At 45.3% G+C, this 27,645-nt stretch overlaps 1 protein-coding gene across 4 annotated transcripts in view; it reads left to right on the forward strand.

Annotated features, from left to right (window-relative positions):
* Positions 1 to 17,959, forward strand: part of INPP5D (inositol polyphosphate-5-phosphatase D) — an 80,254-nt gene extending 62,295 nt beyond the window's left edge. For 2 of the 4 annotated variants that reach the window (XM_054040781.1, XM_054040783.1), the window contains exons 15-28: positions 1,650 to 1,788; positions 2,473 to 2,581; positions 2,761 to 2,849; positions 3,121 to 3,202; positions 7,725 to 7,814; positions 7,967 to 8,080; positions 9,236 to 9,318; positions 10,318 to 10,405; positions 11,204 to 11,353; positions 12,695 to 12,788; positions 13,148 to 13,255; positions 13,836 to 14,108; positions 15,707 to 16,283; positions 16,887 to 17,959. In XM_054040781.1, the coding sequence (XP_053896756.1) occupies positions 1,650 to 1,788; positions 2,473 to 2,581; positions 2,761 to 2,849; positions 3,121 to 3,202; positions 7,725 to 7,814; positions 7,967 to 8,080; positions 9,236 to 9,318; positions 10,318 to 10,405; positions 11,204 to 11,353; positions 12,695 to 12,788; positions 13,148 to 13,255; positions 13,836 to 14,108; positions 15,707 to 16,283; positions 16,887 to 16,889 (1,999 nt within the window). In that variant the 3' untranslated portion in view covers positions 16,890 to 17,959. The remainder of the gene's footprint in view (positions 1 to 1,649; positions 1,789 to 2,472; positions 2,582 to 2,760; positions 2,850 to 3,120; positions 3,203 to 7,724; positions 7,815 to 7,966; positions 8,081 to 9,235; positions 9,319 to 10,317; positions 10,406 to 11,203; positions 11,354 to 12,694; positions 12,789 to 13,147; positions 13,256 to 13,835; positions 14,109 to 15,706; positions 16,284 to 16,886) is intronic. The other 2 variants (XM_054040782.1, XM_054040785.1) reach the window with 1 other exon arrangement.
* Positions 17,960 to 27,645: the final 9,686 nt, after the last annotated feature.

Genomic DNA, 27,645 nt, shown 5'->3' on the forward strand with positions numbered 1-27,645 from the left:
TTGTTATTGCACCAATATGGAGGTGATGTGTGATATTACCTCCATATTGGTGCAATAACAAAATTCATTTTGGGAAAAATTAGAGAGAACACTGGTCAGTACATCACCATTTGGTCAGTATCCCTGGCTTTACCAGAAGTGGAAGCTGCTGGCATCTGAAAGTGGGCAGAGGAAATAGATAGAAAGGTGTTCTCAGAGCTGTGGAAAGATATCCCACGTATCTTACTCAAAGCAGCGTAGGCATGGCCCACCTGGCCTAGCCTGAGGAACTGCCACTATATGTCATGGAAACATCTTGATGATTTGCGCTGTCTAGAGAGAAACTGGGAGGTTTTTCTGCACAAGCACAATGTGGAGAGTGAAAATATCTCCCTAGTGCCAGCAGGAGGCACTGTCTCCTTTGTGGGCCGAGGTACACTGAGAGAGGACTGGGAGGGTGGAGAGTGGATGTCCATTCATGGTATCACCAGGGGCCAATCCTCCCAGGCTGAGGGGCTTCGCAGGGAACAGTGGGAGAGGATGCCCCAACAGGGTCGAGTGTGGAGCAGAGAAATGTGTCTCTGGTAGGTAATCCCATTCCCCAAGCTGTTACATTATCAATAGAAAGAGATGGAGCCTGCGGTCTGGCCAAGCAGTGTGCCGCGCAACAGCCACGGGACTGTGGCTTTGTAGCCCTGGGGCCTGTCCAGTCCCTGGTGTAAGTTGGAGAAGCCTGAAAAAGCCATTTGGGCAGCTAAGGGTAGCTGGGATGGAGAGATGTGTTGGTCATGCTGCCTCTCTCCTGGGAACATCCCCTGCATCCGGTCTAGGTCAAGCAAGGGGGTGGCATAGAATTGCTGTACAGGAGCTCTGCCAGCCGGGGCTTCACTTGCCATTAAGGAAATTCCCAGGTGCCTGGAGTGGCTGCCAGAATCTAGCCAAGAACCTTTTTATTTCTTGCTTTGTTTAAAAATGATGACTAAGATTCTGTGCTGGGCCGCCAGGAGGCGCAGCACAGAAAATCACAGCCCTGTGGAGGGATCAAGGGTGGCATTAGAGCAGCTTTTGCACCCATTTGATTTTAGGCTTCTCTGGGAACAGAAACAGCCTCCAGCACAAAATGGAGCAGTCAGGAGCTTCTCTAAATTACTGTGCCTCCTCCATCAGGCTGCCATGCAGCACCTGAGAATCACCATAGCCGCATATGATACGAAGTCCGTTCCTGTCCCCTACTCCAGGACTCGCTGAGGTTGCCGGTGCAGTGCGTTGTTGTCCTAGAGTGCCTGCACCAGGGGCATTCTCCCTCACCTGGCAATGGCTCTCTGATTGCTGAAGCAGCACAGTCCTGGTTTCTTTTTATAGTTTGTTTCCCTTTCCCAAGGAAGGTGCAGTGATAATGCACTAATTACTGATAACTTCTTCAATTGCCAGTGCCCAAATTCCCTCATCGGGGCATCCCTGAGCATTCAGGGCCTCCATAGCTGTCATCAGGCTCTATGTGAAGTGGAAGTGTGGGGTTCTCTAAAGAATGATAGCTAAAAACCTGATCTTTCTTGTACTTTGAGCCTAACTGTCTCCAGCATGCTAAAGCAGCAGTCTCTGTCAGCCCCTAGCACTGAGGAACCCAATGGCAACAGAGTATGACAGGCAATCTTTGCTTGTTTTGTTAGGCGAAACCAGAACTACATGAACATTCTGCGCTTCCTGACACTGGGAGATAAGAAACTGAGTCCATTTAACATCACCCACCGCTTTACTCATCTCTTCTGGCTGGGAGATTTGAACTACCGAGTGGAACAACCTACATCGGTTAGCAGCCCCTCTTGATTCCTTGCTGTTCAGAAAAGCAGATACAAGAATTCCTGAAGTGGCAGATGTGCCTTTAATTGTGTTAAAGGTGTTGTCAACTTCTGATCTAGAGGAACATGGAAAAGAGAGAGAGAGCTGGAAAGGGGTGGGAGAAGGGGCCCCAAACTAACTGCCCCTTGCAAAAAGACAGAGAGACACTGGGAGAGAGCTGAAGTTGTCACCATATCTCCTCTCCAGAGATTAATGAGCCATTGGCCTACTAATGATGCCATCTGACATACCATCATTCTCCAGTTCTCCCCAATGACAACCATTCCCAAAACAGCACCGACCCTGCTGCCAACAAGAGAGAATGCCATGACCAGGAGAACACCCTTCTGCTCATTCATTTTACCCCTCAATTTGTTCTATAATGGCCCAGACCTAGTCAGAACAGGTGTTCAGATACTTAGGAAACAGGCAAGCCTTGTAAAAACTTTGGTAGATCCTTGATGGGCACGAGACTTGGTGATACTGTAGGAATGTCTGGTGCTGATGGGAATCAGGTGTTCAGGTATACATTCATATTTTGTTTGTTTGTCGTTTGATGGACAAGTGTCCTGTGTTACAGCCTGCCCACTAGCAAGGGAGTGTTTGTAAGGAGGTGGAGTGCATTCTGCAACTCTGACATTTCCTTGTTTCCAGGAAGCAGAGAATATTATCCAGAGGATCAAACAACAGCAGTATTCAGAGTTGCTGGGTTTTGACCAGCTTCTCATGGAGAAAAAGGACCAAAAGGTGTTTCTGCAATTTGGTAAGATTCTGTACTCTTCTACTCTTAACTCTACCCTTCTCTTAACTTTTCTGTGGCCACTCAAAGACTCTTTTTGCCAGAGCAATGTTGCAAGGATGGGACGGGGGAGTACTGAGCGTCTTACCAGGCCTAGAGCTTTCCTAAAGCCAGAACAATAACCAGCTGTCTCTCTGTTCCAGAGGAAGAAGAGATCACTTTTGCTCCAACTTATCGTTTTGAAAGAAATACCCGGGAGAAGTATGCATACACCAAGCAGAAAGCAACAGGGGTAGGTGGTAACTAAAATGTAATCCTCTCAATTCAAAAATATATGCTAGTGTAAGGAAAATAGCATCCAGAGAGAAAAGTGACCTAAAAATCGCTCTCCATTTCCTGCACAAATTAGGATTACAATTTGTAATGTTTTGAAAGGAGCCAAATAATGGACAACAATAATTTGGAACAAGCACACAGCCCTTTGGCAAGTGATTTCTCTCCTCTTCTTAAGAAGAACTTGTCCTTTCCTTTCTTCTTGACCTCAGTTCTTCTTTGGTTTGCAGATGAAATTCAATTTGCCGTCCTGGTGTGATCGAGTGCTTTGGAAATCATACCCCATGGTGCACGTGGTGTGTCAATCCTATGGTGGGTAGATAACAGATTGTAGATAGCAAAGCAATTGGTCTGAAACAGAAATATTCACAGGGGTGTCTGTAGGATCTCCTTGCACTGCCAGGCTCTCAGCACAGGAGAGACATGATAATAAACCATGCAATTTGGAGTTACGTCTCCAATTATCACAGTATGCGGCTGGAAAATGAAGCCTGTTATACATTTATATGCAGAATACAGTTGAGATGGCTGCAGCACAAATGCTCCTTCCTTGGCTTGATTCTCTTTTCCAGCTTATAGCCACACTGTAGGGTTTGTTATGACACCATCTAGCTCATAGACTTTAAGGCCAGAAGAGACCATCATGATCATCTAGTCTAACCTCCTGTCCATTGCAGGCCACAGAACCTCACCCACCCACTCCTGCAATAAAGACTTCAGGTTACAGAGAATCCAGCATTTACTATAGTTCAAACCAGCAAATGACCCAATGACCCATACTGCAGAGGAAGGTGAAAAACCCTCAGGGTCTCTACCAATCAGGCCTAGGGGAAATTCCTTCCTGACCCCAAATATGGCGATCAGTTAGACTGTGAGCTTGTGGGTGAGACCCATCAGCCAGATACCTGGGAAAGAATTCTCTGTGGTAACTCGGAGCCCTCCCCATCTCCAGCAGTTGGAGATATTTGCTACTACCAGTCGCAGATGGGCTATATGCTATTGTAGGCAACCTCCCATACCATCCCCTCAGTAAATGTATAAAGCTCAGTTTTAAAACATGTTATGTTTTTTGACCCCACTACTCCCCTTGGAAGGCTGTTCCAGAACTTCACTCCTCTGATAGTAGGAAACCTTCATCTAATTCCAAGCCTAAACTTATTGATGGCCAATTTATATCCATTTGTTCTTCCCTGGTGTTTGTCCCCTGGATGTATTTATAGAGAGTAATCATATCTATCCTCAGCCTTCATTTTGTTAGGCTAAACAAGCCAAGCTCCTTAAGTCTCCTCTAGTAAGGTAGGGTCTCCATTCCTCTCATCATTCTAGTAGCCCTTCTCTGCACTTGTTCCAGTTTGAATTCATCTTTCTTAAATATGGGAGACCAGAACTGCACACAGTATTCCAGGTGAGGTCTCACTAGGGCCTGGTATAATGATCATGACTCGTCCCTGTCGCTACTGGAAATACCTCGCCTGAAGCATCCTAAGATTGCATTAGCCTTTTTCATAGCCACTTCACATTAGTTACTCATAGCCATCCTGTGATCAACCAATACACCTAGATCTTTCTCCTCCTCTTTTGCTCCCAACTGATACTTTCCCAGCTTATAGCAAAATTCATGTTGTTAGTCCCTAAGTGCATGACCTTGCATTTTGCACTATTAAATTTCATCGCATTTCTATTACTCCAGTTTTCAAGGTCGTCTAAATCTTGTATGATATTCCAGCCCTCCTTCATATTGGCAATACCTCCCAGCTTTGTGTCATCTGCAGATTTTATTAGCATACTCCCACTTTTTCTGCCATAGTCATTAATGAAAATGTTAAATAAGATTGGTTCCAAGGCTAGTAACTTCTCTCCAGCCTGACAGTTCACCTTTCAGTATGACCCATTGTAGTCTTCCCTTTAACCAGTTCCTTACGCAACTTTGAATTCTCATATTAATCCCCATCTTCTCCAATTTAACTAATAATTTCCCATGTGGAACTGTATCAAATGCTTTACTGAATCCAGGTAGATTAGATCTACTGCCTTTTCTTTGCTGGAAAATCAATCTTCTCAAAGAAAGAGATCAAGTTGGTCTGGCACAATCTGCCTTTTGTGAAACCATGTTGTATTTTATCCCACTCTACACCCTTAATCTCTTGGCAGTAACAAGCCAGGGTTTCCAGCACTGGTAACAGCAGGATCGCCGTAATTGTTGATGCCAGACCGTTATGGGCACTGTCTGGGTGGGCTGGTTTGCAGCAAAGAAGCCCACCCGGATAGAATGCAGTGTGAAATGTGTTGGTTGTCTTGATCCAATTCTTTGATGGGCACCTACTTCAGAGCAAATCCCATCCTAACTGGCCATCCCAGCAATCTACCCATTGAATGGTCTTGGAGACCGAACTACCTTTCTTCTCTACAGGTGGGGCTTCCAGAGCCTGGGTAAAATACAGAGGGCCAGATCCTCCTCTTGGGAAATCAGCCTTGCTCCAGTGAAGTTAGTGGAATGATGGTGATTTGCAGCAGCTGAGAATCTGACCCACTAGCTTGTGGGGAAGCCTGCGTTGCTGCTGCCCATGCTGTGGCTGTCCTGTGGACAGCAGAGGAGTTCATTTTCCAGTGCCATCAATCTTGGGAGACTCATGAAAGGTGCCAAAGTCATTAAAAACTAGTCCAGGCCAGTCCTGTGTCTACTGCCAGCATGTTGTATTTCCACTCAGTAGACCCAACTCCAGCATCCCCTGCACCAGCGCAGGAGAGTTCCTTACATCACTCTTGAATTCCTCCCTCAGCTGATGCTAACAAGCAGGGTTGATGGGCTTCCAAGAGAGCTACTTTTACCCTTTCTTGGCTAGAACAAGGTTCACTGTGGTATGGGGAGAAATGAAAGGCATCCCAGAAGAGCCCTTAAAAACTCCTGGATATTGGGCACTGGTGTCTCATTGATCACACCCACATCCAACCATCTGAGTACAGTGCTAATATACCCTCCAGGCAGGTGAGAAGACGGCGTGCTCAGAAATCTCATCTGACAAAGTAGTCTGGTGTGACCATGAGGGCAAATTATATGCAGATAATTCAGTGTGTGGCTTTGGGAAATGAAGTTACTTTGGAAAAATTGGCATCTGGGTTCCTTGTGTTCCACCTACGGTATTTGCTGGATGTCAGTGTAACCTAAGAACATCAAGCCAACACCCCTCAGCTACAGACAGGTGAAGTACATCCAGTTCAGAATACCTTGCTGTGAATTGTTCTCTAAGGGGGAATAACAGAGCTGTGTTCCTACACCATTTTCTTCCTCATTAGATTTGCTCTTCAGGTGTGCTGCTTATATTGCAAAGATGAACCAAGGATACTGTGACATACCAGAGTACAATCCAGACTAATGAGTAGCTGTGTCACTCCTGCCCTGCAACTTTGGGTGCCTTACAATGCCTTGATGAACTAGCTCTCACCTGGGCCACTCACAAACAGCTTTCCAGCATGCAAGCTATACCCTGAGTATCTGTGGGTAGCTGCAGCCTGCCAGCCACCCAGAGGTTACACTCTGGCCCTCACCAGCTTTGGTTATACTGCAGGCTATACCCCAGCATATCCCCAGTCCCAGAATTCCCCCCAGAGATGTATGTCCTGTACTACACAATCCTCTCCTGGACAATACAAAATATTTTAAGTCCATTATTCCTTAAAGGGAATAATATGCCAGCTCATTATCTCAAATAGTTATTCAGATACTTCAATTTAAACACACTAGATTAGAGAAAACAGTAAAATAAGTCTATAAGCTATGAAGAGAGATTTTAAGAGAGTAGAAGTAATGAAGCATAAAAGTCAGAAATGGTTACAAGAAAAATAAAGATAAAACATTTACTAATGCCTAACATAACAAACTATATCAGATTCAAGCAATGTTTCTCACCACATACTTTGAGCAGTCTTACTGACCCCTGTAGGTCAGGACCGCTCCCCTAGAGTCCAACAAATGCTTCCTTTGTCATGTCAGGTGCAGTGAATGCAATGGGCAGGAGGAGAGAGAGTGGTCCCTTGGGGTGTTTGCCCCTCCTTTTTATAGTTTCAGTCCCCCTCTTGAAAAACATTTCCAGCTGGGAACTAGGAGACAGAATCTAAGTAGAAGGATATTCCCTGCTGGCTTTTTCTCACCTGTTTGAGCTTTCTTTTTTTCCATCCCCACTTGATGACTCTGTTTACTGCTTAAATGCAAATTAAGGCAAGCGCACATTCCTTTGTCTAGGAGAAACCTGTTTGCCAACCTCAGTTTGGGCAGGGCTGTGGAGTTTGGAACATGTGTTAATAACATCATGGAGGGAAATCATACAACACAAATTTAATCAGGACAATACTGACGAGCATTGTCCCACTTACTTCTGCCCTGCTGGTGGTGGTGGCATTGCCTTCAGAGCGGGGCAGCTGGAGAGTGGCGGCTGCTGGCTGGGACATTCATGTTGTTTGCAATGCAGGACTATTTTTTTTTAATCCCACTCCTGTCTCACCCCCGCAATACCCACTCTATTTTTATCCTTCTCCCACTATTATGGCAGCAGGTGCTGCAGAACCTGCAGGATTCCAATTTCTTCATGCTCCCCAAGAGAACTCTTATGCCCCGCTCCACCCCCCAGTTTGCACACCACTGGTTTACATAACTGTGTTTGATGCCTAGATTTCAAGATGAGGAGACTTAGAAATACCATAGATTAGAAGAGACAGTTAAAACAGTTACACAATTATGTTTTCTGGAAAGCTACTGAATGACGATTATATTACAGTCATCTCTTTGGATCAGAACAGAAACCCGTGGCATTAACTGCCTTTCTTCTCTCATTGGCAGGCTGCACCAGTGACATCATGACCAGTGACCACAGTCCTGTCTTTGCTACATTTGAAGTTGGGGTCACCTCACAGTTTGTCTCAAAGAATGGTTAGTAAGGGTAGGGCATGCAAGAAATATGTAGATTCATATAAATGTGTTGCATACATTGAACAAGAAACCCGGCTCCGAGAGAGTCTCATTGAAAATGTGCAATCTTTAGTGTTCTTTTGGAACTGAATGGGCGTCCTTCCCTTTTCTAGATTCCAAGTACACAGAGTTCCAGGGGCAGATAGAATTCCTGAGCTGCTGTGCCACTCTGAAGACCAAGTCCCAGACCAAATTCTACATTGAGTTCTACTCCAGCTGCTTAGAAAGTAACGTTCTCCCTGTCTTCTCCTCTGTTCCTTACAAAGTTCTCTGCTTATTTTGATCAACTCCCTTCCTCTCACTTTGATCAAAATAAATGGGCAGTGTAGGTTATTTGTGTGACTGCAGAGAAGGTGCAAGGGATGTTACAGGTATGTTGTGATTTGTATGTCGCTCTATATTGTTACTGACAAAATCTGAGCAATGCAGCCATTTAGTTGTAATCATGTGTTATCGACAAAGATCTTCCTTGTGCCCTTTCTTCAGTCTTATTTGGAAATCTGCTCATCTCTTTTAACAAGAGAACTTTGGTGTTCTCACTTGTCAGATAGGAAAATCTTTGCTTAGCGAACACTCTAATGATTACATTTCCAATCATGCTGCTGTAAGTAATTGTGTGCTTTCAAAATAAAGGGATTAATATTTGTGCTACTCTCGGTAAAAATTAATTAATTAATTAATTGGTTCCTGTGGTTTCAACAGAATAAATCAGAGGATCAAATGAAAGTGAAAGGAACTCCACTGAGATGATTCTGTGAATAGTTCTGCATTTCAGTGCTGAAAATTGTATCCTGTATTCCACAGCTAAAGGGCTATAGTCTCAGCTGAGTATGTAATGTGAGACCACACACCCATGCTGTGTTTGTTACGCTATTCCCCATCGCCGGGCCAGTCCTCTAAGTGGGACAGCATGCCTCTGCTGTACGCTTTATCACATTATCCTCATGTCAGAGAGCTGTGTCAAAGACAGTTCCAGAAAAGATTATTTTTTGGCTGCATCAAAATTTGCATAAATTTCTATGGAAACAGTGTATTACCAGGCTTAAATTAGAATTTCAAAAGTGTGCTATCTTGAGTGGCGTGGGAAGAGCTGTCATGTTCTTACCCTCCTGTCCATGCCTGTACTGAATCTTTTAATGCCAAGTTTGACTGTAAAATAAAATCACTTAATGATTACACAGTAAGGTCATTTGCAAATTTACCTCAAGGTCCAACCCTCAAGCATCCCAGAGCTTTCAAAATCTTGTGCCCAAAGAGAAAAAATTCAGAGCAGGTCCTTTTGGGATCCAGCATCTGAAGGCATCTTTGCTACTGAGTTCTTGCTGTGGGGGAGGTCTCTTTCTCGCCTGGCCAATGATCTCCTTTTGTATCACTCTTTGCAGGCTTTGTAAAGAGCCAGGAAGGGGAAAATGAGGATGGGAATGAAGGGGAACTGGTGGTGAAGTTCATTGAGGCCCTTCCTAAGGTAAGTGGAAAATATTTTTTCACACCCATTTTAGAGAAATCCTCTGTCTGCATGTTTGATAAACAGCAACCAAACCTTTTGTTCATATAAAAATTGGTTTTAAGTGCTAGGCTCCATTTTGGAAAGCAGCATGAAGATTAATAGTTTCCATGTTTTCTTTGTCCTGCTAGTCAGTGGTTCTTCTTGATATCCTTGAAAAAGGCCCAGGCATTCAGATTGGGAAAATGCTTTATTCAGCGCAGGTTAAATGCCCCACTCTTCCAAGGTGGAACTCTTACCAACACAGGGAGGAAATGGCCTCTTAAAAAAAATAAGGTGCATATAGTAGAAAATATTTACCTGTTTCTAAACCAGAGGGCAAGCCTATGTTAAAAGGACCATGAATGGGCTAGCACTAGTATTCTGTGCTATTGTCAGAGACCCAAATTCAGTTATTGGGCTAGTCGCTGTTCTTCTACTCCCTGCACTGGCAGGGGCTGGAGAAGCTGCAGCAGTGGCACTCTTGGACTGGGCAAGACTGAGCCTTTAACTACCCTTGTGGATAATCCAAGAGGAGAACTGTTGGGTTCAGAAAGGCTGGCCTGGCCAGGTAGTTTGGGGAATGCTCTGCAGGGCCTTGCAGGGCAACCCCCATAAGCTTAAAGTAAGTGAACAGAGTGATAGCCACATAGTGTGGAGCAGATTGAAATTAGGCTCCAAATCACTTCCGCCTGGGGATTTTCAGTCAAAAGGAAGTACTGCAGTGGTACTGTGTGTAAATGTCTGATGTGCAGCCTCCCAGCTGGGAATGGGAAGGAGGTATTTTAGAAATGGATTGTGTTCGATCTTACATCTTCAAACATCATTGAAGAGAGCTGGGTTGTGCATTAAATTGGCAGGAATCCTCAGGGTCCTGTCTGGTTGAGCCTTGCTCAGTCTAGGCCCAGGTACAAAGGGAGAACTTTATTTCTGTGTGCTTTTCCCTCCACTGTATTGACCCCTGTGGGCTTGTCCTTGCAGCTGACTCCGATTATTTCAGACCCGGAGTACCTGCTGGACCAGCACATCCTGATAAGCATTAAGTCTTCAGACAGTGATGAATCGTATGGTAAGTGCCTACCTCTAACGCAGGGTATGAGTCAAGCTCTCCTTAGATTGTTCCAAATCACCGAAAGAGTGGGAGAGAACGTCAGTAATTATTACAGCCTGAAGTTGTAACGGTGCTCTGTATTCTGATGTAGAGTTTAATACACATGACATGCAGGCCGTGTGCAACATTCTGTGCTAATGTGGATTAAAAGAATCAGCACTATAGACATCATCTGTGCAAACTGGATCAGCCTGAAAATGAAGGGATTTAAAGGAAATGTGCCCTGCTGGGATTAGAGCCGAGCACATTCTCTGTCATATTCAGTTTATCCAGGACTTGTAAATACTGCTTCACTTGCATACTCCATATCTGATGGATAAGAGACCACTTTTTCCAGGGCCCGAGAGAAATTCACTATCAATGCTCAGCCAAATTCACTATCACATTCTGCTCAGCCAAAGGACTGCAGTCCTGACTTAGAGAGGGCCACTCTGTTGGCATCCGCTTAGTTCAGACGAGGGTCACAAACTGTTCTGAACAATAATGGAAGCTCAGAGAGCCAAAGTCATTAATGGTGTCTGAAGTATCCTGTACAAATCCTTATTGAGTACCTGAAAAAGGGAAGTGAATGCTCCTTACCCCCCTGAGTTTGCAGATATCACACAATCCATATTGTGATTTAAAGCAAAGATTCTCTTTTCAGTCACATTTGAAGGTCCCTTTATTCAGTTTGTACAGAGATAATAGATGACTGAAGTGACAGAGAGAGACGATGCTAGTCATTTCTCAGCTCCAGACTTCCTCCCTATCTTCTAGGTGAGGGCTGCATTGCCCTGAGAATAGAAGCTACAGAATCGCTAGTACCCTTCCATACTGTGCTAACGCACCATGGTGAGAGAACAGGGGTCTTCCAAGGTGAAATCAAGTTACAGACATCGCAAGGAAAGCAGAGAGAGAAACTGTATGGTAAGAGCCTGGCCCTTGGAGGGCTCACTCCAGATTACTGCGATCTTATCCACAAGGGCCTGATCTGATTCCTGTCAAAGAACTGGAGCTTATTTTAGCAGCATTTTTTAGTTCATAACAGCCAATAGCTTTTGATGGGATCCAAAGATGATCAAGCTCTTCCTGGGGACCGTACTTGAGCAATTCCAGAAAAACACAGCCGTCACATTCAGGTCCTCCTCTTTCTTCTGCATGTGAATTAACAGACTGAGGGAGCCCTCTACCTGTCTCTCACTAAGGCAGAGTTTGTTGAATTATATTACTGCTTTTCCACTTGTGATGGCTGTATAACAGGGAGACAGATTTGCCTCTGGTCCAGACACCTGTAGGTACATGGAAAAGGGCACTAAGGGCTCTCAAACTGCAGTTGCTCAACTAAAGGAAAATGAGCCTCCTTTTCTAGCTTGCTAGGTATTGTTCTCTTAATCCCACGGCAGCACGCTTCAGAACACAAAAGTTACCATGTATTTTTGTTAGTAATAAAAACTGCACTTTGAATGTCTGTAGTGCAGCTCAACTGGACACCTGCCATGCCCAGAATGTGGCTACTGCAGTCTCTAAAGAGGACAGAAAAATATTAAATTCCATTCCTAGGAATTAATTACCATTTCTGTCTGCTCAGGAGAAACTAACACGCAGGCTCATGCTTTGAAATAACAAAGTAGGTAGCAGCAGCCAGAAAGGCTCAACCATTTATATTGTGTGACAATAGTAGTATGCTCAAGCCAACCATTGGAGAAAAGAGATGCTGCTAAATATTCATCATCCTCAAATGCCTGCTGCTGTAGGATTTTACATTTTTAAAGCCCTTTACAAACATTGTTTAATTCTCCCAGCACCCCTCCGAGGTAGGACACATGTATGCACATACTTCATTTTACACATCAGGAGTCCTACTAAATTCACTGGAATTATCACTGTGAGTAAAATTATGCAGATATATGTGTGTGTCTAGGATCAAGGCCTTTGGTTGCAAGTGTTTTGGGGCAGGCACTTTTGTCTTCTACTTGTCAGTAAAGCACGATGTGCATTGATGGCGTTACAGTAATAATAGCTGCACTATTTAAAATCTAAGAAGATGTATGTCCTGGCTATCCGATCCTGATTGGATAAGACAGCACGACTTTCTTTTGGAAGACCTCTGTCCTTCCTTGTCCTGTCTATGCACTGACATTCTGATAGGCTAAGACATCTAGCTAGATACAAGCATTAATGCAGCATAGCTCAGAGCCCTGAGATTTGAAGTCGTAAGCTGAGACTGTAACCCACTCGTGCTCTTTCATGTCTCTTCTTTGCCTCCAGATTTTGTAAAGATTGAACGGGATGAGACTGCTGGGCAGAAACCAAAGGGCATCAGCAGCCTGGATCTCACCAAAGAGTGGGAGCAATCTATCAGGTAAAGAGCCAACAGATAATTCAGACCCCCAGAAGCGGTCAGCCTGCAGTTCAGAGCTGAGTGTAGGAGTGGCTCTCACTGGAGGTTGTGAGCGTATTACAAAACAGATCTGGTAGGAGCTGGACAGCTGCTCCTGTACCCCCCTTACAACTACCAGTCTTCTCGGTTTTGCTGGTAACAGCTACAGAGTCAAGATCTCCCCCATTGTCTTTCCAAGTAAAAGAATGGGATGATGGTAGGTTTCTGTGCACAGGAGAGTGGAACCAAGAATAAACTGTCTGACCAGGCACTACATGACAAGGGATTCATTAGGCTATGGTCCTGTCCCTGTCCTAAAAAGGGCCCTTTCCTTCCAACAGAAAATCAAAATCTACTCACTTGATGGCTAAAGAAGCAGCAGCTGTTGCTCGCTTTCGGGGAAATGCTTCCTCTCCTCCAGACGCACAGGGCAAGGATGACATGTTACGGTAACCTCGCTACTTTAACTCTGCCGGCTTGGGCGTGGGAACCGAACTCAGACTGGTGCCTTTCCCAGCGAGGCACCGGACGCTTCAGAGTGACTCCAAGGAAGGAGGTCTTACTGTTTCAGTTTATACAGTTCACAGGACCCATTTTCTGTCTAGGCAGTTGGCTGCCTTCCCCTCCCAGTCCATAGAGATAGGCCAGATTTCTGTACTCTGAATGCAGTAGCATGGCACTAGCCTGCACACTGCTATGCAGCATTATGATCTGCTCATTGAACAAGAAGCCTTTGGAAGGCCTTCTGGGCCCTATAAGCAGCTACAGAGTAGTGCATGGACTACTTCACACCACAGGAGCCTATTGGGGGGTGAGTTGAGGGGTGAGTGGTGACCCTGACCTGGCAGCCCCCTCTGCAAAGGTCCTGAGGAGGGAGCAGCCAACAAGCCTCCCACATTATCTTTTCCTCCTAAAAAAAAAAAAAGGTCCCAGTCAGTGGACATTAGGCTCTTTCCTTAGTAGCTGTCTGTTCATGAGAGCTTTTGGCAGGGAACTGTATATTTTCCTCTGATCATTCCCTTTTTTCAGCAGCTCCACCCCTACGGACATCAGCAATCCCAACTATATGGGGGTGGTCTCTTTCTCTCAGCAACTCTCTGCACCCGGCCAGCTTAAGCAGAGCCCTTCATCAGACCAGCCATCTGCTTTCTGGACCTATGACCAGCAGCCTAAAGAGAACGTCCCTGTGATGGGACACCGGGAGTCTACCTCCACGCCTTCCTCCCAGTCCCCCCTGTCTCCGAAACCATCCATTCAGCCTACGACAAACCGAAGTTCTGGCCCCAGGAGTCAAGAGCATGTGTGAGTCTTTGCCCTGGCACTGGTGCTCTGCTGGTCTCCCCCATTTCCCACCCCAGCACAGTCACGGTTTTGTTATCTGTGTGGTGGGCTGGAGGTGCAGTGAGTTACTCCATTGGCCCTTGACCTCTAGAGAGGTGATTGAGATGGGTGCTGGCTCTGCACATGCTAAGGGAAACTAGTGCGACAACTCCTCAGGCCTGTGCTACAGCCCAAAGTCAAAGCTCTGTAGGTAATTCCTTCCCAACCTCGATTGTGGGGTGAGGGGAAAGAAAGGGTGGAGAACTTCCCCTAGCCACCCAGAAGTGAAGGGGAGAATGTAGGATAGCCCCCTCCCATCTGGCAGAAGGAGTGCACCCTCACGTTTGCATGCCATGCTTTCGGCTGCACTTCTGTGCAGCTCAGCAAATTCTAGTTTGTTTCAAAATTTAGTGCCCAGGTGTCGGAGTAATCACCAACCTTAATGCAGAATTTAAATCCACCCATCATATATATCTCTTGTTTGCCAAGCTTCTCGGTGATTAGGTTATACTGCACCCATGTAACCCCCGTCCTCATTCCATTTCTTCTAATGGAGCCATTGTGATGGGTTTTTATCTGGGACTGGAGTGTAGTTTCCTAGTAAACCCCTTTGCCACTCTACAAAAATGGAGTTAACAGGAGCCTCCATCCCAAGCACTGGCCCCCTCTTCCGCGGAAAACTCCTTACTGCTTCTTCCCTTGCCTTTCTCCACCGCTCCACTGCCCCGCACAGAATGCCACTTCACACTGTCCAAGGAAGGCATCCGGAGCGAGGAATGGAGCTCATTCACAAGCTCCCTTGAACATGTGCCATTTATCCCCCATTCCACTCTGTCCAACAAGAGCAGAGTTGCCCTTTGAGTGTTCAAGCTGTCGTGTGATCACCTGGTGAAAGCTTCACCAGCGCAGCACCCACAGAACCTCACCCATCCCTTTCTACAGCAACTCTCAGTCAGGCGTGAGGTTTTTGTTAGTTTTAATTCAAGGGGTTGCAGGCTCCACTGAACACAAAGTAACCCTCTCACCCCTGCAATACACAGTTATTGAGGGATGCCTTATTCCTTCCCCTGAACCACCTGGCATTGGTACCAATAGGAGATTGGTTGTAATGGCCTAACTGTGACATTGGTGTGGTAGGAGTTCTTACGCTAACATTCTAGAGACCTCCATTCCAATCCCCTCCGCCATAAGTGAAGAGATCTATTTATTCAATCAGATTGGTGCTCTTCTCAAAACCATCACAGTACTTGGCACAATTGGGCTCCGTTGCTAATCTCTGTTTAAAAAGAAACCAGGTTTTGTCAGGACTGAGCTCTGGGGGGAGTTTGCCCAGCACCATGCCTACCCATCCTCAGCTCTCCTATCAGTAAAGCTTATACAAAGCAAAAAACCTGCACCATTCTGTTCTGTCCCCACTGGTTTGACTGGTATTCTGTTATCTCCCTGCGCCTCCTTTTCCTCTCTGCACAGTCAGCGTCATTCTCTCATGGTCACTTTTCTATTCACTCTCCCTTCTTTAAGTCACTCAGTGACCACTCCTAATTACACCTGTCATTTTCATATTGCCTTGCTGGTTGTAGGCCAGCTGACATGGGAAAAAGTGTGGCGGAGCCTTTGCTTCAAGAGGAAATTCAGCAGAAGCCCGAGATGTTTGACAACCCACTGTACGGTGCCATGAGCTCTAAGGGGAAGGTGGTATCCAAGAAGGAACAGGACTACACCCCAGTCTTGCGAAAGGAGCACCAAGTTATTCCGAATCATGGCGCCCTTCTCAGTAAGCCGCAAGATGCCGACAGCAGCAAGTCTTCCAACAAGCAGCCATCCCCTCCTTTCCTGATCCCCACGCCCAGATTCCGGTCCTACACCTGCTCCAGCCAATCTGAGGAAAAGACTATAAGTGAAAAGGCTCAGGGCAAGCAGAAGCCCACTGCCTCCTTAGAAAACCCAGCACCACTGAAAAAAACAGTCAAGCCCTCAAGGTCTGAAGTAGGTCCAAGCAGTCAGGGACAGTTCAGCAAACCACCTCTTCCTACAAAGAGCCGGGCAGTACTAGACATGCAGACTACCAAGGGCCGAGACTACCGGGAGAGTTCAGACCTCCCTCATCAGGGAAAGCATCGAACCGAAGAGGGGACAGTTGGTAGGACAGCCACACCGGTATGTTGCTTGTGGGAATTGGAGGGATGGAGGAGAAGGTGTATTAGTTTCACATGATGCTGTAATTACTTTCACACTGTTTGAACCAGGTATGCTGGGCAAAAACTTCAGATGCTTTAGCGCTCACCTAACTCAAATTGCTTTACTCTAGAAGATCAAAACTTGGCCTGTGTATGGTTCAAGGGTAAGTTTGCTTTGCCAGGTTAATAAAAAAGGGGTCAAGATACTGATCAGTTGAAAATGCTTACCAATCTAAGCAATACTGTTGTCCAGAAATACACATCAAGTTGCCACTTGAAATAATAAATAAAGCTCCATCTAAGTGCATTTATTTAACTGGACCATCCTTTGAGTTTTGCCCTTTATTAAAATAAAAAGGGGACTTAGTGAAGTTTTTGTGTTAACAAGAGGGACTGGAAAGGCAAGGGGACAGATCACAGGAAGTGGGGAAGGGGATGAAGTGAGGGGGAGAAACATGGGTAGGGGACAAGAAGGGGAACACAAGACATGAGTTATGTCTGCTCATGTCTCTGGTAAGTTATCCAGTATATAGAAGCAGCAGTAGATAAGCTGAGGGACTGGTGTCTTTTCTTGTCTCCACAGTGACTGCAACATGGCAGATGGCATCCTGGGAGGAACCCTAAAGGGAAGAAACAAGATTACCACTTTGTTCACATTACTATCCTCTGGTCTGGTGTTGAAAGGACTGGGGCGTTTTATTTTTGAGAGTGTCTCCTTCTCTTTATCATTATAAAAGTCTTCTAGTTGAGAAATTTAGCACAAGTTGTTCAGATGAAGAAGAGACAGGACAACAATGACAAATGCAAGAGGACAAGGTTCCCAGTTAGCCTTCTGCAGTGTCACTTTGGTACTTAATCTAGGAGGCAAGGAGTTAAATACCTTAGGACTCTTTTGGAGAAGAGGAAGGACATAAGGACAAAGACATGGGGTGGGTGGACGGAAAGAGCCCTCTGCACAAACAAACTAAAACCTTTATCTCAAGTTCCAAAATCCCAATCCCGAGTGACAGTTACTCCAAAGGAAGCATCTTGACAGTGATACAGCTCCCAGAGTAGGTCACCCCAATGGAGCAAGGAGTCAGGGGAGGCTTGAAAGAGTTTGAACAATGGACGTTTAAGAGTGTCACATCGTATAGGGTTTCAGCCTTGTCTCTTGTGGGAACCCCAAGCTGTGTACAGGCATCCACCGGATACAGGCATCCATGGAGAGTATGGGGATTTGTTCCCTGGCACTGCAGCTCGTTTTTAGCAACTAGTGCTGTTCCTCCTTCACAGAAGCATCTCGGGCAAGAGTGAAAGGGCAGACTACATGCAGGAATGGGAGTGGTAGATTGGGCCCACGTATGGTCTATAAATGTAGACCGGAGGGAAAATCAGTCAATCCAGCCATTTTATTTTTGTTTTTATGGGAGTCACTCTACTTTAAAAGACAGTTGGCTGGTTGGTTTAGTAGCATCATATTAGATTCATGCTGACCTTATTGTATTTTTGATCATTGCCTGAGAACTAATCATGTTAACATATTTGTAATTTCTATATCTATGTTAAGTACTAGTGCAGTGGTTTACAGTGACTCTGGGCCTATTTGTGACTTGATGCTTGCTACTGTTCCCTGTTCATTACTAAAAAAATAAAAATTAGACTAATTTCTAACCATCCCTTATTACCTGTCTTGTTTACTTCATATTAGATCTGTACAACTCACTAAATGAAAATAGTGCCTGCCCAGAGTCACTTATTTTGAGACACCAGAAAGGATCAAATGCACCAGGAAGGCCAGAAGGGAATAACTTGGAAGATTTGATATTGTTGATTTGTTATCCTCTCCTCCACAAAGCATCTACATTAGGGTGATTTCCCCCAGTAGCAATGCAGCTGTACTTGTGTACATAGGACTCAGGTTTGTATCCACCTTTTTGCAGAACAAGTTTTATGACTGTGGTAAAAATGCTTGAGCCCAATCTACATTCATGCTTAATTGGTGGTAATGGCACTTGCTGAAAGATAGGTCTGGATTTTTCTGGAGCAGCCCAGGCCTAGCACAGATTAGGGGAGGTGGATGCGGGAGAGCGGTCCATGCATACAAAATTCTTCCCAGGACTGATTTCTCTACAGTGGGTATGTTTTCTGTGAAGCACCTGCTCCCCTACACTCACTAATTTTTTTAACCCTCCTCTTTGTTTATTTAACAGAGTCTTCCCTGTAGAAACCTAGAACTTTGTTGGAGGATTCAATGGACAAGGCATTTTTTTCTTTAGGGAGTGTTTCACTTCTCCATTTCAGACTCCAGGGAATTCATACAGCTCCTGGCACTGCCTCGGAATTACCCTGCTTAAAGTGGTGATTTTATTGTCTAATATGAAGAGTGAAAATCATTTTCCTATTGAAAACCAAGGTGCATCAGTGTATGTGGGGGGATGGGGACTTCTGCTAAATGTTCTACAAAAAGCTTTTACCCATTGATAATGAGCAGTGAGCCAACAGACAAAGCTTTGTACACAGTGTCATTGTTTTCCCAGTGAGACCCCATGCTGGAGCCTAAAAAAGTCACTTAACATATTAAAGAAAATGAAATACTGAGATAAAGCAAAACTAGCCTCTCCATGTGGAGATACCCTTACAAGCAGCACAGCGTCTAGCTACTTTCAATGCTGGAATTTGGTACCAATTAAAAAGTTTGTATATGCTGCCTCTATAGATGAAAGTGGGTGGGACCAACTCAGTACCTGAATCTGGAATGGCAGGTCAAACCTCCAATGAGGCATATAACCAAAGACAGGGTGAGGCTGTGCACCAAGCCTGAGGGAGAAAACTGTCTCCGCTAATCACTGGCTCCTGGAGTTAGATAAGGGACATCAGCAAGGTTCTGTAGGGAGTCCCATCTACTTTTCCTCCATGGCTGGAATGATGGCAGCTGCAGTATAGTTGTGTGGGCAAGAGGGTGTTAGAGCCAGGGGAAATGGATCTTCAGAGCTCCGCAGGAGAGATGGTAGAAATATGGGAAAGGTAGACTACCAGTGAGGAGCAGCTCCTGGCAGGAAGAGGAGACATTCTACTTTTATCTTTGTGACAAGGTCAACTGCTCTTAGGATACAGCCTCAATAAACTAACTGGGACTCTTTCCAAGTACTCATCCTATATCTAAGAAGGAAATAGATATGAATTTCACACACCCTAGTACTGTGGTTGTTCTTTTCATGGCTTCTCTCCCCATCTTGCCTAGAGCCCTGAAGATGTCCTTCATTGCTTCCATCCCGCTATCTTTCTGAACTAAATAGGACTCCAGAAGTTGGTCCACAAAAGCTGCTCATTTTTAAGAGGGGTCACTATTGACCAAGCTGAGTTACACTCTCCCAGCCAAAAATGCTGCTTTTGCCATATTCTGCTGTTATCTCAGTTATTTTCCCATTAAATTGTTGTATATATTGTGAGTGAAGGGAGCAAGTTGTTGAAAAAACAACTGATTTCCCACAAATATATTCCCCTAACTTCAGTCTAAACAGTTCTCTTATTTTCTAGTACTCAAAATTAGCTACATTCCCTTACTGTGCTAATTTCCATGGAGCTCCAGCTGTCAGAAATGCTACAAGTTTTCAGCTACAGTATATGATATTATGGAATACCATAATTTGTTAAAAGCCTGGTTCTTGGCCAAGACTAAAGTCTCCAAAACAAGTTTACCTGACCTCCCCAGTATAGAATGAGAGTTGGTAGGTGCAAGAGCTATTGCCAATATTACAGTAAGGCAGTATTGTTCCCTTCATGTAAGAGCAATGTTGTACAAAAATGTTTAGAAGAAAGAGTTGAGTCTAGGAAGAAAAAAGAAACCAAGGGAGTCTTAAGGACTATAAAAAAGCAGGTAGACAATGTCCACATACTAACCTTGCTGGTTAGAAGCCAGATGACCTGATGCTAAGCGTTCATCTTGATTCTGCCACTTGATTCACTAATGACCTAATGCAAGTCAGTTAACTTCTGGGCTTTACAATGCAAGGTTAATACCTAGCTTTCTAAAACACTTTGAGATGTTTGCACAAAAGGTATATTTTCTGGGGGCTCAGATATTTGTGTGTGACAAGATGTAGAATTGCAGGGATATCTAACTAGCCAAGCTGACCAAGGACTATCTGCAAATCTCTTCATGTTGGACAAAGGACTTGAGGCTACCATGCGTGGTGATGCAAGTCTTAGTTGATTATTGTGGCTAGGATGTTTATGCAGGATGGACAGGCAAAGTGCATGATGCCAAAAAAAAAAAAAAATTATTTGCCCCTCTATCTGCTCCTGAGAAGTCCACATTACCACCCCTCAATATTAATATTCAAAGGGTCTTCATCCCTGCTGTGAGTCATGAAACCAAACTACAGAATCAGCAGTGCAGGGTGGTGGATTGTGCATTTGGATGTTTTATATCGCAAGGTAAAGGGGGCGTCCCAGCCTGCAGTAACACTGCCATCTACAATGTGGTCTACTACCTGCCAGTTGTGTTCTGTATAACATTTGTCACAGCCAGGGTCAGATATTTAATAAACTGTACAAGGGAGGACACAGGCTTTGCTGCATACTATGCGCAGCTGAATGAGCAGTGAAATGCAGCTGGGACAGTATCACATTATGCCAGCTGTTCACATCTGCAAGCCCAATGACGGTGTGATCACCTATGCATTTCTGCTAGCGATTTTGGATGTGGACATGTTACATGAGGTTCCAAACAGGTGCTGACCATGTCACATTTCTCCAGTGTAGAGAAAGTGTGAGATGCAGAGGCACAAGATGTTATTTTCTATATATGTAAGCAATTACCAGCTTATTATTCATACCAGTTGTTTGGTATATGAAAAAATCTCATTATCCATTTCCTCTGTTGCCTATGTTACATTTTTTTCATATACGGTTGTTAACAGAACCATTTTAGAACAGGTTCTGTTAAGGATATTGAACTGATCGGTAGCATTACATTATGTGAAGTCAAAACTTTCCCACTGTACAGAGGCATTTTGGTATAGTCCAACCCTGGATGGCAGACGAAGTATTTAGGTCCAACTGTAATTAACCATATTTTTCCATCATGTACATCATGCTGAAACAGAACACAAAATGAATCCCGAGTACAAAATTGCTGTGAACCTTTGCTCTCAGTTTATTGCCATTATCTTGTTTTATTAATTTTATTTACAGCTCATCTTTGTGCCAGCTCCCACGGGCAGCAAAACAAAAGCTGTGAGTTACACTCAATTCAGGAGTTGGTTCACCCACGCAGAATTATCTGCTGATTTAGAATGTGATGTGCATGAATCTGTTCTTAATTACTGCTGTGCTTATTTCCTTCTCAGTTTAGCTTAATTTGATTTCAGCTACTAAAGATGAACAAAAGCTAGTTTTGCCCAAAGAAACTCAATTGCTGCAACCAAAAGAACACGCTATAGGCAACGGCTCAAGCTGGATTCTAATGTGGTGCTGACTGATGCTGTAGCAAAAGGTGTATTTAGTGAACTGTAGTCAAGGATCCATTCTCAATAACCCCTTACTGCAGAAGACACCACCAGAGCTGTGTAAATGTGCTCGCCAAGTTTAGATTTCAAGAATATCAAGATTTTATTCAAGTTATGGAATTTTGCTAAATGCGTAGGTGATTATTATTATGACTGCAGTGGTACCTGGAGACCCTAACCAAGCTCTGGGCTCTACTTTGCTAGACACTGCACATATACAGAGTAAAAGTTAATTTCCTGCATCATAAGATGGCAGCCTGTTGTTACTGACCCATTCAAAGTCATGTGAGATGGTAGCCATTTTGGGAATGAGGGCTGTGCTTCAGGAGCAGGGAGGAAATGGGGGGAAAGAGAGAGAAGATGTGGCCAGGAAAGAGAAGGGCAGAAGAAACTTAGGGAAGGGAGTCTAAAATTATGTCTACTCTACACGCCGTGGGAGTGAGTCCCAGCTTGTGTAGACATACTCAATGAGAGCTGGTACAAAGATAAATAGGAGTATATCCGCAGTGGCATGGGAAGCAGAGGCACAGTTTAGCCCTGCCAAGTACAAACCCACCTGGACGTACATATGTGCCACCGCTGGCACTACCTGTGCTACCGCAGCTGCACTATTTATACTTGTACTTGTTGAATTAGCATGAGTATGTGTACACAAGCTGGGATTCACACCCCTAGCTAGCAGTGTAGAGGCAGCCTAAGTGAAGTGAGAGGCACTCCAGCAGAATGGAGAAGAGTGAGAGGGGTCCCCAACAGAGAGAGCAAAAGGATGAACAAGAGATGGAGGCTCAAGTTGAAATGGGAGAAGCTGGGTGGGAGAAGGTGGTGGATACAGTGCTAGCTTAGACGGAAGGCAGAAAGATAAGATAACCTAAGGAAGCAGGGGGCAGAAGTGCCAATGCATGTAGTTTCTGAGGAAGGGAAAACCTCCCCTAGAATAAACCTGTTCAAGGATACACTGCAATGAGTGGGCAAAGCTTCTCCTTCTGCAGGCCACTGAGGCACAGTTTATGCCCAGAAACATGAGCTGCTCCCTCTTGCCTGAGCCTGCAGAGCTGCATGTGTTGTTATAGAATATACGATTATACAGTCCTTTTAAAAGTCACCTGTGTGCATGCCTCCTCCCGTGGCTACAAGTTCCACAGGCTGACTTGACACTGAGAACATATTTAGATACCCAGTTTTTGCTGTCTGGCTATTAGATTGTAAGCAATTAGATGCAGGGACAGTTGTCATTTGGAATTTGATTGCGCTTTTAGAGGGGGCATTATGCCTCAGGTAGTACATGGGGGTGGCAGGTTTATGACTTTGTAAAGTATAATCCCTCCCTGAGCTTCCTGGAGTATAGGAGAGGTGCGTGGATGGCAACATCTTTTAAATTAGATTAGGCTGCTGCAGATAGGTATGACCCATCTGGGGTGATGTGCACTCCAAGTACACAAAGGGAGCAGTCCCTGCACTTATCTGAACACAGGCACTGTGGCTGGCCTAGAGCAGTACTGCATGGAGGATCTTTCAGTACCTGTCCCCTCCCACTGTGAACATGCCCAGAGGGCAGGTAGTCTGGCCCATTGTCTTGTTCAGCGCTGTACCTATTCTTAGCACTTGACAAATAGTGCCCCCCCCCCCCCACTCCTCTCCTCCACCTCCCTGCATGAGGGGGCCATGGCCTTCTGTTCCAGTGCCTCGGGTCTGTCTCCTCTCCCTGGCAGTTTGCTGTGGAGTTAGGCAGTCTCTGAGAACCACAATGGGATGGGCCCTGCACATGAGTCAGGTGGCCGAATGCCTATCTTCCCCCTGACCCTATTCCTGGATTGCTCTGGGGCTCAGGCAGGAGATATGTGACCCCTAGAGGGAGGCAGCAGTGTGCATGGCCAGAGGCCAAAACATAGGTGCTTGGGAACTTTTACATCAGAAATTTAAGCACCAAGTGAGTTTAGGCACTACACGGTTGGCAGCAGCCAAGTGGGGGTTTTGTGGATTGCAGTGGCACCTAGATCAGGGGTTAGGCACTTAAGTACCTTGGTGGATCCAGGCCAGGCTCAGGGAATCTTGAGAGACATTCATTTAACCTTTCCTTTTTGGAGCATTCAGCACATGACCCTTCAGCTAGTGTACTGATTTTCAGTAACTATTTGCATGAACTTGTTTCATATGCATTAATCACCTTGCTTAAAAATAAAATGTGAAGGCATGCAAATTACTGAGAGAGTCACAGCAAACAAACTGGGGCACACGCTCCATGACATACATGCACCCGTTATTTATTTCATCCAAACCCCATTAAAGTGTCATCTACTTCTTGGCTTTGCGAAAAAACAACAAAGTCTTTGTTTTGTTCTTGGGGAACCTATTTATGTACCCTCTGAATCATGCTTGTTGAAATGTTTGTTTTTTTCCCTCCTACCACCTATTAAAAATTAGAAGTACCAGTAGTTGCTCCAAATGCCTCTGTGCCCTTTCATCACTCACAGATTGCCTGCTGGACAGAATAAGTTTTGTTAATTGTTTCAAATATCCTTATTTTGAGTTTACTTGAATTCCCAACTTTATAAAGCCTGATTCATGCACAGAAAGAATGAAAGCTGAGCAATCTCAAGAAGAATAGGCCAAAATTTTTAAAGACTGGGTGACTCAAATTTGGAGCCTAAAGAAGGGACCTGATTTTCAGAAGAGCTGAGCATTCAGTAGTCCCTGCTGAAGTCAATTACTTCAGAGGGAGCTGTTCAGTGCTTTTAAATAGTTTTTTTAGGATCCTAAATCTTCACACGTGCTTAACTTGAGGTACTCACATATTGGAAAATCTTGGTCACATTGTGGAATTGCAGTTGTAGGGTCCCTGTTCTCTCATAGGAGTGGGGGGCCATTATTATAGCACACACTAGCCCTAATCATGGACCAGGACCCCATTGGGCCAAGTGCTGTACAAACACAGAACAAAAGGATAGCCCCTACCCCAGACAGACATACATGGGAGTACAAAGAAATAATGAGACAATAATAGTCAGCATGATAGGCACACCAGTCCCCTAACTGCTCTGTCTTCCCACGGTTTCCAAGGATATGGAAGGGAAAAGTGTGAGCTACCACCAGCCTCCTCTATGATCCTGTTGAATGACAGATAATCCTGTTACTTTCTGTCTATACAGCCCTGTGTTGTGGTTTGTCTGTGGCTTCCTGCCATAAACATGCAGTGTCTGGCAGTGGGCAGTGTTGTGATAATTGGGCCTATAATTTTACCCTATTTGTGAGTGCAATTGTGAAGTATATGAAAGATCATAAAATGTTACAATACTTCCTATTTACATTTATTATTATAAGTCAAGTTGCTTTCAGTAATGAACATTACGAACAGGTGCAAGAGAACCAGATAGAGAGACTAAATTAGTCCAAAAAAAAAAAAAAAAAAGGCCACATTAATATAATTCAAGGACTATGTTGAAATAATACCTGGTAAAAACAGAAGATGGGGAATCAAAAATTAATGAACCAAAATTGGTGTGATGGATATTAGGCCTGACTGGTGGACAAAATAATGAGAGGATGGGCTATTCCATCCACCATTTCCTTTGTAAGTCCTTAAAGAGAAAGACTGGGGGTGGGAACTACAGAACAGATAGAATCATAGAAGGGACCTCAGATCATCTTGTCCAACCTGCTGCTCAAAGCAGGACCAATCCCTAGACAGATTTTTGCCCCAGATCCCTAAATGGCCCCCTCAAGGATTGAGCTCATAACCCTGGGTTTAGCAGGCCAATGTTCAAACCACTGAGCTATCCCTCCCCCCAAAGGCTACTGAAGTGAGCTTCACCATTGCTTGGGACCCTGAGCCTTCTTCATCCTAATCCTGAGAGAGCATGACCAGAATGGGCCAGAGAGACCTGGCCACCTGTGATGAAATGGGACCAGACTTTAATAACAACATTTCCAACTCATCCCAACTAACTTCGTTTCCCCAAAAAGGCAGTTATTACTATTTTTCAAATAATCTAAGAGACTGTCAAACAAAGGTGTTTTCCTTTTAAAAACTCTCTCCAGCTGAAGGGAAATGGAGCAAGAAATGTTAAAATGGAAACCTTACTTAATGCTTCACATTTCAAACGCTTTAACTGTTTTTCTTTCTTTTCTGTATCTTTAATAAACATTTTTAAAGATTTTTGATGGTGTATTTGACATGGTACGAAACAGGCTGAGGTCTCTGTATACCAAATCCGACCTTGTTTAATGTTGGACAGGAACTGGATTATGTTAATATCTGTGCCCAACAGAAGCCACTCCACCATAGAGATGACCCATGCCATCTCCTCTGTACCTGATTCCAGCTTCTTTTCCATCAGAGCTCTTTATTGCAGGACAGTTGTGAATTTTTTTTTTTTTTAAGTAGCTTCTTTCTTTTCCAACATCAGCTATCCACTCTCACCTAGCCAGGTCCATACTAGAAAGGCTTTGCCAGTATACCTATAGCTGCAAACCCTCCCAGTGGAGATGCAGCTTATAGCAGCAAAAAAGTGCTTTTGATAGGAGAGCTGATACTGGTTCCCCCAGCAAAATGAGTTAGTCGAACAATATAACTATGCCTGCACTATGAGGATCACTAACGCTATGTCTACACCAGAGGTTCTCAAACTGTTGTGCGTGGACCAGCTCCATTCAGGTGGTCCACAGATATTTCCTTCTAAGGTGCACGCCTGGGCGGCCGCACACAAGAAAATGAAGGGCCACCCAGCTAATTAGTGGAGCCACGCAGGTGTGATGTGACTCCACTAATTTGGTGCCTGGACCCTAGAGAAGACGCACATGTAAGGTGAGGTGGTGGCCCTGGCCGGAATGGGGGTAACTGGGAGGGGGCAGTGGTGTGAAAAGAGAGGGTGGGGAGAATTTGGGACATGCAGGGCTGCGGTGGCCAAAGAAAGAGAAAACTTTCCCCAGCTCCAAAACTGCAACTGCCAGGGAGAGACGGCCCTCTTTCCCAGCCTCAGCTCTGTGACTACCTGGGGCAAAGGAGAGACCCCCACACACACACACCCTTCCTTCCCAGCCTCAGCTCTGTGACTACCTGGGGCAAGGGAGAGACCCCCACACACACACACCCTTCCTTCCCAGCCTCAGCTCTGTGACTACCTGGGGCAAGGGAGAGACCCCCCCACACACACACCCTTCCTTCCCAGCCTCAGCTCTGTGACTACCTGGGGCAAAGGAGAGACCCCCACACACACACACCCTTCCTTCCCAGCCTCAGCTCTGTGACTACCTGGGGCAAGGGAGAGACCCCCACACACACACCCTTCCTTCCCAGCCTCAGCTCTGTGACTACCTGGGGCAAGGGAGAGACCCCCACACACACACCCTTCCTTCCCAGCCTCAGCTCTGTGACTACCTGGGACAAGGGAGAGGACCCCCCCCCGCCCCAGGTCGGGGGTTGCCACGGCGACAGCAGGGAGGCACATCCATCACGTTAGAAAGGCAAGACTAGGGATATTAAAATATAAGTTGTGCACTTTTATTTGTAGAACACCAATTCCCCCCTACACCCGGCGCAGCCCCACCACAAACCATCACCCCCGGCCCCTCCAGCCGAGAGGCTACACGGGCAGAGGGTGCACCACGGACCCGGCCCATCTTCTCTCCACTGCCACACCCCGACAGCAGGAGGCGGCGAGGCCGGGCCCAGGGTGCGCCCGGAGGGCCTGGTCTGCCCCGCAGGCGCTGCACCGGGCTGAAGGGATCGGTTGGGCCTGTGCCCAGCCCCGGGGCGGCTCCGTAACGGGCGAAGTCTCTATGCAGGTCAAACGCCGTCCCCGTTTCTCTGCTGCTTTCGGCGCCACCCCCAAGATGGCAGCGACCTTCCGCTCT

Source organism: Malaclemys terrapin, chromosome 9 (genome assembly GCF_027887155.1).
Source record: "Malaclemys terrapin pileata isolate rMalTer1 chromosome 9, rMalTer1.hap1, whole genome shotgun sequence".
NCBI classification, from domain to species: Eukaryota; Metazoa; Chordata; order Testudines; family Emydidae; genus Malaclemys; species Malaclemys terrapin.